Source organism: Erpetoichthys calabaricus, chromosome 2, assembly GCF_900747795.2.
Source record: "Erpetoichthys calabaricus chromosome 2, fErpCal1.3, whole genome shotgun sequence".
Taxonomy (NCBI): domain Eukaryota; kingdom Metazoa; phylum Chordata; class Cladistia; order Polypteriformes; family Polypteridae; genus Erpetoichthys; species Erpetoichthys calabaricus.
Window position 1 is genome coordinate 142,701,288 of NC_041395.2, and position 12,392 is coordinate 142,713,679.

At 37.0% G+C, this 12,392-nt stretch overlaps 1 protein-coding gene across 2 annotated transcripts in view; it reads right to left on the minus strand.

Annotated features, from left to right (window-relative positions):
- The window catches only part of LOC114646412 (inactive N-acetylated-alpha-linked acidic dipeptidase-like protein 2), a 1,943,185-nt gene that overhangs the window by 322,005 nt on the left and 1,608,788 nt on the right, over positions 1-12,392 (minus strand). For both annotated transcript variants that reach the window (XM_051923949.1, XM_051923950.1), the window contains one exon: positions 2,882-2,977. In XM_051923949.1, the coding sequence (XP_051779909.1) occupies positions 2,882-2,977 (96 nt within the window). The remainder of the gene's footprint in view (positions 1-2,881; positions 2,978-12,392) is intronic.

Below are 12,392 nucleotides of genomic sequence, written 5' to 3' on the forward strand. Positions count from 1 at the left end.
CAACCTGCTGAATCTGAACACAGGGTCACGGGGGTCTGCTGGAGCCAATCCCAGCCAACACAGGGCACAAGGCAGTAACCAATCCCGGGCAGGGTGCCAACCCACTGCAGACATTTCCATATGTCAATATTTAAAATTTATAGTTAAAATTGTTATTGTAATTAATATTTTGAATATCTAGAATAAATATTTACAATTGTATTGTTTTTCTACAACATAAAAACTACTAACCCCAAAATCACTGGAATGCCATGATGGACATGACTGAACTTTGTTGATATTATAGAAAAAGGAAAATTAGCCCACACAGGTATTTTTATTTGTCAATGACTTTTTAATTTGTTGATATTTATTAATATTATGCTAACTTAAATGCTTTTGGCTGTGCTGAGAGTGGGCTTTATGCAAACAAGAATGCTGCAGAAGTGATATGATGGGACACACAAACAGAACCAATACCAATAGGACTGACAGATGACAAGGTGGTGTCCTGGATTGGAAAAAAGTGACTTGATCACGTTGTAAAATGGAAAGAGAAAGATCAGCGAAGCTTAAGGAAGAAGCAAAGCTCAATGATTAGCAAGTACCATTTTTGTTGTTGATTACTGGCACTCTTAAATACATACTGGCTCTCATCTTGGTTATACGTTCCACTCTGTTGACCTCCAGCCCCCAGTTGCGGAGCTGTGGTTCAGACACAGAGAGAACACACTTTCAAACAGCAGGCAGATACAAAAGAAGCTCATTTTAAACAACTTAAAAAGTTTACTGTGTAGGATCACACAGTGTTACGAGGCTTTAAAGCCAGCTCTCTTACAAAGTATTTTGTTCCCTTTCCTATGCAGACTGTCCATGGCTCCATTCCTGCATCCCTTTAACAGAATGCTTCCACAAAGGACATTTTTGCTCTGAAGGAACCACTGCTGGAGTAAAACAACTAAGAATTTGTCAAGTTTGCTGTGTGTTTGAATAAAGCTCCAATACTGTGCCAGAATAAAAGTTGATCAGTTCTCTACTGGCTATCTTTTTGTGCAACTCAGAAGCCCTAACAAGACAATAGACATTGTCATCTGCTGCCTTTAAAGGAGCACTACTACAACTGATGAAAAACACAAAAAGAAATACTATACTTGAGTGTACAGCAATAAACAAATGAAGATCATAAACATCTAATAATGGTAATAATATACACTCAAATTTCACATTATTCCTACTGATTACCCATTTCAGTTACAAAAAATACACTTTCCTGTAAAATTGTGTTTTGCAATGACCATTAACAAAAGCCATGTCACTAAGAAACCCAAAACATGCTGGAATTGATCTAACGTAGGGAAAGTTTTACTCATGGACAATTGTGTATAGCATGTTCAAGAGTAAGCAGCTCCAGTGACCTAATAATTTTATTATTACTTGACTGATGCCTTTATCTAAGACAATTTATAACATTCTTGATACCATTTGTTACATTTAGTTTATTTTTGCAATTGAAATCCAAAGTCTTAACCACTACAGCGCACTGACTGCTGTTAATATTAGCCACAGAAAAGCACTACATTACAGTACATAGTACTTCTGATACACCTGATTAACCAACAGCACTATAACTGATGCCCATTGTCTTACGAAATTTCCTGAGTAACACAGCTAGTAAATATAGCCAAGTTATTGAACAGTAAAAAATAAACTATATTTGCAAATGGGTCAGCAAAAACAACAAATATGACAATCCAAATGATCCCACATTTCATAACATTAAAGGTGTACTGTGACAGTGGCACCTCTGCGTGCCATTCTAATATAGAATAAAGAGTCAAAGTCAAAGTTTGAATATTCATCTAAAATTATTATACAAAAATTAAGGTTAAAAGGAAGACCCAAGATGATTAATTTGGCTTCACCATACATCCCTGCATATCAGATGCAGAGGCTCACCCACTTGCCCATAATTCACAAATGCTGTGTGTCAAGCACACAACACTTTCTGGCTCAGTTACAAATCTATCTATCTTTCTCTGTCCCCAGTTTGGCTATACTATTTCTAGACTATTGCCCTACTCCAAGCTTAAGGGGCCATTTGTAAGAAGTAGCCCTTAAACCCCAACCAAGGATTAGTTCTGGGACACTTCCAGGAATTAAGTCTGGTGTCCAGAATGCCCTTGAAAACTCCTGGGAATGTCCTGGCTGCTTCAAACCCCCAGTTTCTAACTAAAGAGAGAAGTACTTTTTGTTTCTGTATGCCCTTTATACTAAGCAGTATGAATATTTTTAGGGTTTGGCACAATTCTCAGTGCCCACACAGTAATTGCTTTTAGGGAATCCTTTATATAATTATATATGGTATAACCCTTCCTTTCTTAAAATATAGGCCATGTAAGAGGCATCCTGTGTCATGTGTTCTATACCTGATAACAAACACCTTACTTGTTAAAGCATATCAAATATTTAAACTTGTAAATATCTTTGACTGCATATTCGGGTGTGTAATTTCACAGTATCTTACACGAAACGACAAACCTAGTAACAAAATGACATTTATCATTTCTTAAAATCATACATATACATACACATTCTATAAATGCAACTAGGCATGAAATACATTCATTTGAGAACATTTTACTTCTGTCAAAAGTTTAGGTATAACAGACAGAGATCTGAGAAAAAAAGTCAGCATGCAGAATTAAGCTTTAACTGTTAGGTTCTTAAAATATCACTTGACATAGCTCCATGTTGAGCAAATCTTATCTCAAGGACAGAGCTAAGCAGTTCTCCAAAATTAACATGAAGATCAATCAACCCACAGATGTCTGACCCGCTTCATACAACAAGCTAATCCAAAAGTAAGATTCAACCAGCAAGTAACAAGAAATTATTCTCTCACCTTAGCAAGAGTCTCATGAAAGATGAAGGAGGAATCCAAGGTCTCTATTACTGATGAAGTGACAGGAAAAAGGGCTTCTGGGATAAAGCTTGGCTTCTGTGATAAAAAAAAAGAAAGACAACCCCTTAAGACTAGCAATTGATTTCCTCCCTTAAAGGATTATTGAATTTGGTTTAAAAGTTAAAGGAGTTCTGAAATGTTTAAAAGGTTTCGGTAAGGCTATTTTTTTTATAATTCTGAAAATGATTGACCTAACAATATAAATTTAACTTGGCTTTAAGTGGCAAGAGAATTTCAATTATATTGTTTATGGTCTGCAGTATTTAGCTTTGGGCCTCTCTTTTAGGTTCTTCAATGGCTTTCTTCTTATTTTTGTCTAGATGTGAAAGAAAATATGAAAAAGGTTACACAACTGAATGAAGTAAGCAATACACATAAATTCCAAACACTCAAGAAAATGTTTTGAACTTAATATTAGAATTATAGCATTCCTTGGAAAACAATACCTAATGATACCTAATTTATTAATATAATGAGTTTCATATAGGCAACAGGGGCATTAGAATGGCATGGGAGACCCATAATGGTTGGCCAGTGTGGGCAGAAAGGATTTGCCAAGAGTGTTGTCTACTGCCAGGCCTACCGTCCACCTCTCTGTCTCTCTTTTTTAGGAGTAAATGTGAGAAAGCAGTGGGTATACAGTAGGTGACCTTAAAATTCATACTGCTTTCATAAATTTTCATAACGTGGAAAGCAGTGTCATGTTTTCATATAATCCGGTAACAGTGTCTGAAAATTGTACCTTGTGACTCGATTGTCCACAGAACCATGTCCCAGTAATAGCTGATGATTATCTATGTGCATCTGGGCAAACCTGAGGTGAGTTTTATGTTCTTATTAATGAGCACTGTTTTATGGTGGGATATTTTTCTGGGTTTTTTTCTGATGATAGTACAATAAACATTGACCTTAGCAGAGGGGTGAGATGTCTGTAGATCCCCACCTGTTGTTCTAAGGATTCTTCTGGATTCATGGGGACTTTTATATCTTTCTTTTAAGGAGATTGTAACAAGACATTTGAACTTTGGAAGACTGACTACTATGACAGATCTTCTGCATTTGAAAATCTTTGCTCCATAAATCTTTGAAGTTTGAGAGGTATAAAGAATTTTCTCACTATCAGTTTTCTTTGCATAGTGGCATTACATGCCTTTAAAACCTGTGTGTAAGCAACTTTACGTTGATGACAAAGTCATAGGTTACTCGGGTTCATATTGGTCAGGGCTAGTCTAAATCAGGCTGACTGATTTATCCAACCTATTCAATCAACTATGTCTAAATAGAATAAATCCACTTTTTCACATCTAAAGATTGCAGGTTTTTTACCTTCCCCAACAAACAAAGTAAAGAAGCAGTAACCTTGGTGTCATTTTTTGTTCAGATTTTTTTTTATATATGAGGGTTAATCAAAAAAGTAAAGGAAATTTGAAAACTATGTAGTAACCTAAATGGCTAGAACCTGACACATTATAACACCTTCGTGATAACTTATAGGTAGTTCAAACATGCACAGCGCAGTGCTCTGCCATTAGTCTAGTTGAAGCCAACGTCTAATGAACATGGATGTGCTACTGTGTGATTGCACCATTGTTGAATAACACATCGTAGTGAGAGCTCTTTAGGCAGAGAGAGTGAAATCTGCTGAAATTAACAGATGTTGATTTATGGAAGTGAAAATAGAACAACTCAGTAAAAAGTTTATGAATGGGTAGAAAGGTTTCAAGTGGGAAGAACAAACATAACCAATGAAGATTGATTTGGTTGACCATCAACATTGTGCTGACAAGCCCACATCGACATGGCGATTGCCTTCATCAGAGATGATCAATGGATTACATTATCTAATGTTGCAGCAAATTTGGATATCAGTATCAATCTGCATGTGCCTTAGTATATAATGACTTGGGGTACCATAAAGGTTCTGCAAGATGGGTACCCAAACATCTTACTGATCTGAGCAACCAATAGCGTCTGGAGTTTGAGACCCAGTTCTTAAAATGTTATGAAGTGAACTGTCACTGGAGATGAGACATGGGTGAGCCGTAAAGTAAGAGCCATAATGAGGCAAAGCGTGCAGTGGAAACACCCGTCTTCTGCATTAAAGAAGAAATTCAAATAATAGCCAAGAAAATGAAGATTTGGCTCTAAGCAGTCACAGGTTCACATCTAATGTCTGATCTGATGGATTTGGGAGCAGCTGAACAGCTTCTTCTCCCAAAGAATAAAGACGTTAATGGAATGATACATGAAGCACATAAACTTGCAGGGAGACTATGTGGGGAAGAGACATAACTGTAATGTTCATCTGCTCACAGTTACTGGTATTAACAGGTACATTTCCTTTACTATTTGATTCTTCCACGTATTTCTACAACACAGAAAATGATATGAAATAATTAACTGAAATATAGAAATAGCATTGCTACTTTTAGCTACAGAAAGGCTGGTTTGAATGTGGAAATGGTATCGTTTTTATGAAGTTTATGTGTGTTCTGTCGATGTTTATGAGATTCTTCCTCCTTCATCCAAAAGATGTGAATTTTCAGTTAACTGATAAGTCTAAACTGTGCAGGAGGGGATTTTTTAAATACTATATTTTTGCTACGAAATGTTTGTTTAATGAAATATAGTCCTAAATTTCCTAAACAAACCATTTTTTTTTACTTTAAACTCTATATATTACTTAAAAGAAAAATAAATACGTAAGAATAAACTAATGTTGCTTCAAGTCTCCAGAGCCTTAGGCTCCAAACCCAACATGTAAAGAGATGGCATGTTCTCCCTGTGTTTGTGTGGGTTTTATCCCCACATCTTGGATGTGCACTCTAGGTTAACTGAAAAGTCTAAATTAGCCCAATGTTGGAGAATTTGAATGTGCCCTGCAATGGACTGGCATTCTTTCAAGGTTGGTTCAAACATTGTCCTTAATACCAATAAGCAAGGCAACTGCTCTCTATAACAAAGAAATGGATAAGCAGGTTCAGTAATGGATGAATGGATGAAATTAGCTTATACAGTATACCAAAAGGTGACAAATCCCCAAACTGATTGTAGTTTGCTTCAAGTGAACCAAAGCAAATACAAATGGTAAGCCAATCATTTAAGAGCTCAACAGCAACTTAAAGCAGTCTGGTTTACATAAATATGTCAAACCTAGTCTACACTTGGCCTTATTCAAAAAACACTGTGGTAATAAAGCACTGCATGATCATATCTATTGACAATATACACTTTATTAGGTACACCTGTCCAAGTGCTTGTTAATCTAATCGGCCAATCACATAGCAGCAACTCAATCCATTTAGTCATGAAGACTTTGCCAAGATGACCTGCTGAAGTTCAAACCAAGCATCAGAATAGGGAAGAAAGGTGATTTAATTGACTTTGAATGTGGCATGGTTGTGTATTTTCCAATTCTTCTTTACAGAAACAATTCTTCTTTTTTCACTAATCCTTTGTTTTAGGCATTGTGTTTCCTGCCAGCAGCCACCTAAGATGCACACTGCATGTTAAGTGTGTGTTGGTAGAAATACCTGAATGAGCATTGCTGACATTTATGATATTCTTTAAAATTGAGGCTTTGAAGCCATTGTAGTAGTAAAGAAAACTCTGAAGTATGGTACTGCATAAAATCATTAAAATGAATAATGTTTACAAAATGCTTGATATAGAAATATAAGTTAACTTGTCTCAAATTTGACTTAACATTAAAGAAATTTGTATAAGTCAACAGTCACGTTGAGTCACTAACTGTAGGAAAATCATTCATTATTTGATTTGCTTGCAAATATAAACATGTCTTTTTTCTGTAATCACCTTCTAAAATGTAGCTAGGTACAGGTATATAAATACAAAAACCTAATATGCTTGGTTGTCCTAACCTAACCTAAACCTAATATGATTGACCGATTAGATATTTGCATTCATAAGCAGTTGGACAGATGTACCTAATAAAGTGGTTGGTAAGAGTGTATATTGTCAATAGATATGATCATGTTGAGGGATTCCATAGAAAAGGTTTGGAAAGCACTGATCATTAAGCTGAGCATTCACCAGAAGGTTAGTTTACACTATCTGTCATAGCACCATGCCAGGCAGTTAAATTAGAAAACAGTAGCATTTAATACACAGAGAAACACACTAGTAAAGAATTTTTGTCCAAGTGGAACAGCTGTTTCCCTTATTTAGACTTACAGATATATTCTTAGCAAAACTTAGCTATACCCAAAACTAGAGTGTGATTCCTTGAAAGCATTTTAATGAATATTTATTTCAATTGGAAAAACTGATTCTAATGGAATTTTGAAATGAAGGCAAACACCAGAGATTATTATGGGTGATGCTGCATCAGCTGTTGTAACAAGGAAGTATCACTAATTCATGCAGACAGTGTTAAAATTATAATCTTGTGAACTCAGATAAAATATGTATTTCGTAGCAAAATACTAATGTGTAAATGTTGCAATGTGCATATTTTTGAAAAATCAGTTTAAATATAGAGTTCTGGAAATTTTTGTTAAGAACCTGCACATACAGCTTGCTTACTGACTTGATGAAAATGGGGGAGACACGTGGATATTTAAAGACAGTGTGTTCAGCAGAAAAGGAATATAAAAAGAACACCTAGTGAAAAATGTAGTAGACATTGATTATTTGAAATCTTTTAAATACAGAGTATACACACCTATAAGTGATTTGTTTTAGACAAGCTGAGGATTTACGAGATTTTTTTAAGCAATGGGATTTACTCTGTCTGCAGTGAAGCACACAAATATAGATGGTTATGCATTATTGAGACGCTTTCAAACCTCTCAAGAGTGTAGATAAAGTAGAATAAGAAGGAAATCTTCAATAAAAGCGAGTGAGATAGAAGGAGAGAACAAGACAAGTGTTCTGAAGAAGCTTCACAGGTTAAAGCCATGCTACAAATAAAGATTAACTACCAGAGAAACTAAGTTTGGTGGTGAGAACAAAAGATAAAATAGAAAAAATTCTAATAGGTATTTTCTTTTCTGTTAGTTTCATAAGTTTTCTATAATACTGAATTATTGTAGTACCTTGTATATGAGATCAAAACTCCAATTCAGATATAGTGCTAAGGTATATAAGTTCTCTTTGTGCTCCTCTGCGTGCTCATAAGAAATTAACTGTTTTGTTATACATAAACATGTTTGTATGTAATTGCAATCAGGCAGGGCAGCATGGATACTGTGTTTGGAATCCATGTAGTTGTCTGTGTGAAGCTCTATGTTCTTCTGGGTATTCCAGTTTTCCTCTCACATCTTCAAAGATGTGCAGGTCAAGTCAATTACTAACTCTAAACTGGCCCCTACTGTATGTGTAGGTGGGTGGGTGTAGGTGTACAAGTCGGCAGCCTATCCCATCGCACCTGTGAACACACTTTGGATTGGAGAATTCAAATATGCATGTATTTAATCAGGGCAACCATGGTAAAGTGAGGTCCGCAGCTGATCGGCATCTTTTTAAATAAATAATCGCCGCACTCACATCTTGGTAGGAGGGGGAGTGGTACCATGGTGACAGCGGTTCCCGGGCATGATGCGGGAGTGGGCAATTCTACACTAAGTGCACAGGTGTAGGATCACCTGTGACTCTAATTGGTGCCAGGAGCTGCTAATCGTCGCAGCTGTGCCACGTCCTCATCTTAAAAGGGGAAAAAAGAAAAAATCAACAATCGAAAAAGAAAGGAAAACGAATGGAGGATAAAGAGAGCAGCAGGCCAGTGCGGAAATGAGCGAGCTGAGGAGAGCAGGCTCGAGGATGATAAAGACATGAAGCTGGGAAGGACAGCCCCATTGAGCGGTGTGAGAGGTTGATGCCCGGGGGCTCAATAAGTCATCACTCTGGCTGAGCAACTCAGGGAGTGTGTAAGAAGCGACTCACCGTAAAAGACCGGGAAGGCAATGGGAGTCAATGAGGCTTCGGAGGAGAGGTCCAGCATGTACGGCCTGGCCATTGGGAACCCAAGTCTTGGTCCAGCAAAGGAACCTGTCCATTGCCATGGAACAGCAGGCAACCTGACCTGAAGGAAAGTCAGCTGCGTCTACTGTTAGGGCAACTCCTCTGCTGCAAGGCCCACATGGGATAAGCATGGGAGCCGCCAGTGTTAAAAGACGAAGGCACTGGGTTTTTAAAAAGGACTGTTCATGTCAGTAGCTTTTAACCTCGTTTTTAATGGATTTATTTTTTTGTGATTTTAACCTCCACCTTTTCACCTGTTTTAATGGGTTATTATAAATTTTAAAGCACTACACTTTCTTTTTGAGACACTTGTTTTTGTTTGCTTTTTTAAAGCACTGAACACTTTTGCACCTTCCCCTTGCTTCATGTGCTGTCCTCATTTGTACAGCTCATCCTGGTCATGAATATCGATGGTGTCTGGTTTAAGAGGCTCCCAAATGAGAAGAGGGAGCATGGAGCCTGACCCGTAACTGTCATACACCCAAGTTTGCATGTTCTCATTTTGCCTGAATGGACTTTTCCAAGGCTTTCTTGGTTTTCCTCCCACATCCCAAAGACATAAATTATTAAGGTGATTGGGGACTTTAAAATTTATCTGGTTTGAATGACAGTGTATGTGTGCATTCTTGGAAAAACCTACTTATATGCAGACTCTTGTGTGGACCTTGTAGCAAAGTGGGGACAAAGTCTTGGGTCTACTTAGCAAAAACTTTTAAAAATCATGTTAAAAACCTCATGGATAAGTTTTTGTTTGGCAAATCTATGTCAAAATAAGTTATATCAAAATAAACATACAGAGTTATTCAGGAGTAATTTGAGAACTGAACTCAGGCTTGCTGGTTGATAGGCTTGTATGCCATCCACTAAACTGCAATTTAGAACTGGTGTGATTCTCTGTCTCGGTTGTTACAGTACATCATACTGTACTTTTATTGAAAAAAAAGAACAAGAGATTGTGGTGGCAGCTAATTGTGTACTTAACCTTATATCTGGAGTGAGTTCTTAAACTTACTTTCAGTCATTTTGGGGTGGAGGTGGAGGCCAGTCTGAGACTGACAAAAATTAGAAAAGTGTGATCTATCCCAAAACTTAGCACCAAGTTGTGGTGTAGTGGTTAGCATATCTGGCCTTTTAATTTAAAAGTTAAGGGTTCGATTTCTTGTCACAAACATTTTTGTTTCTAAAATAATTATTACTAGCCATGTGCGCACAACTACGTTGCGCATGTTAAAGTTGTCTATAAAGGGCTCCCTGTTTAAACGCGGCTGCCAGTCCTGAACTGGGCCCTTTGTCGCACAGCATTATGATTTTTTATAAGGGAAACAAAATTGCAAAACAAAACCCTTGGACATTGATTCGATAGGAACGGCCTACTCGGAATCACTGTCCAAATAGTAATTATGTGGTGGTGGAGGAGCATTTCTGCTTCTCTCTGTTCACAGTCCGTCTCGTTTTCACGACGCTGTCGTTTCCTCGCACGATCTCTTCTCAACCTTTCTCCAATCTCGCAGGTTGCTTTGTGGCAATCCAAAGAGTAAGGAAGAACCAATGCTTCTTTCTTGAACTCCAAACGCCGACTGATGGAAAATCACAGAAGTGTGTCCGACTTATATACTCTGACTGCCGACTCCAAGAAGCGGGTGAACATTCGATTTGGACGAAGTGCTGCCAACGACGGTCGATAGAAACACAAAAAACCACAGTCTCGACAATGAAGCAGGTGTCGACGCCAGATCTAAACACAAAGCACGGTGTCGACGCCAGATCTAAACACAAAGAGTGGTATCGACAGTGTTTGTAAAGAAAAGTTACAACCAAGGCAGTGTCAGGGGAACATGAATTCGTGGACAAACAAATATCAAGATCCAAATGAAGATTATATATAAAGATTAGTTAATTTAAAGCACAACAATTTGTTTAGTTTGAATGTCTGTGTTTTGAGGTGTGACTGGAGTACTACAGTCTTCAGTAGTATAAGCCTGGAGGAGATTCTTAATGCAATGCCTATGTTTTAGCTTTCTCTCTACTGCCATCTAGTGCTTCTTTTAATTCATTCACGGACAAACAAAGATCAAGATCCAAATGAAGATTATATATAGAGATTGTCTGCATTATCAGTGGGATAGGCTATATATTTTCTTAGGAATTGCCTATTATTGTTTGGTTAGCAACTATAAGAAGTCAGGATGAAAACATCATTGCAATTGACTGGGTATCAGGTAAGTAAAGAGTAACTTTTTATTACCATATTTAAACAAATATGGATGTAATCCTGGTCTGTTATCATTGTAGACTGTGAAATGACAATTGTTTGTGTGTTGCTATTGAAATGATGACAAAGTTTATTGGATGGAGTGATTGTGAAAATTCTTTTGGGGCTGCAACACCATGACAGATGATGTAGAGGTAAGTGTAAGTGGTTCCTCATTGACTCATGTCATATCATCTCACAAGTTTAAATTTGAGAAAAGAAAAGGTTTCACTTGCTAATTTAGATTTAACAATTAAACTATCGTTCATCTTTAGATCTGTGAGAAGTGGAATATCTAGAGAAAAATTGCATGCAAACATGGGTATTATAAAGCCTTCATAAAGACATTGACTAGGCAAAGGTTCAGACTCTATGTCATGTGCTAACCTCCATGCCAATGATCCATCAGTGCAGATATTAATTCATGCGTAGTTCTGTCAGTGTATGAGGGCATCTAGGTGATAACATTTCTACAATTTATTTTTATCTGTCACATAGTCCCACTTGAATGCTTAAAGATTTCTAGTGAACTTAATATATAGCTAGTGTCAAGATATCTATTTCCATTAAAGTTTTCCTTCTATATCAACCTAAAGCTACTTGTCTGTAAATATAAATATCAAGGAAAATGGTAAGGCTAGACTAGTTATCCACATATCACAGTGGATAGATGACGTCAAAGAAATCTAAACAAAACACGAAAAATAAAATTATATCTGTTAGCTAAATTGTAAACACACATGAGAGCAATCTGATCTATTAAAACTGAAAAAGAGCAATATTTGTAGAAAAAGACAACATCAGTTGAATTCATATCTGCAAGCCTAGTCTCAAAGAGCCATAATTAATAACAGTTGGATTCGCGTGAGCTTTTTGATGAAAATGCAATGTCATTAGCGGACCAGCAGAATTTTATGATTTCAAAACACTCAACCCAAATTCCCCAGACACAGTAAATAGATTACAGTTCAGTGAATTGTTTAAATAGCGCTTAGAGAAGAAGCTAAGAGGACACCTTAGTCTAATATGATATTTAAATGGAAATGGCTATGCATTTAGTACATTAATTAATGCAGTGTGCTGTGTGATCAAGTGAGAAGGAAAAGCTATTTCATTTGAATGCTAGGTTTGCCATTTCTGTGGGCTCTGCTACCTTCAGGTAATCTTCGCCTTAATCCATAGGAGGCTAAACAAGAACAGCTTATTTGATGTGCAGAA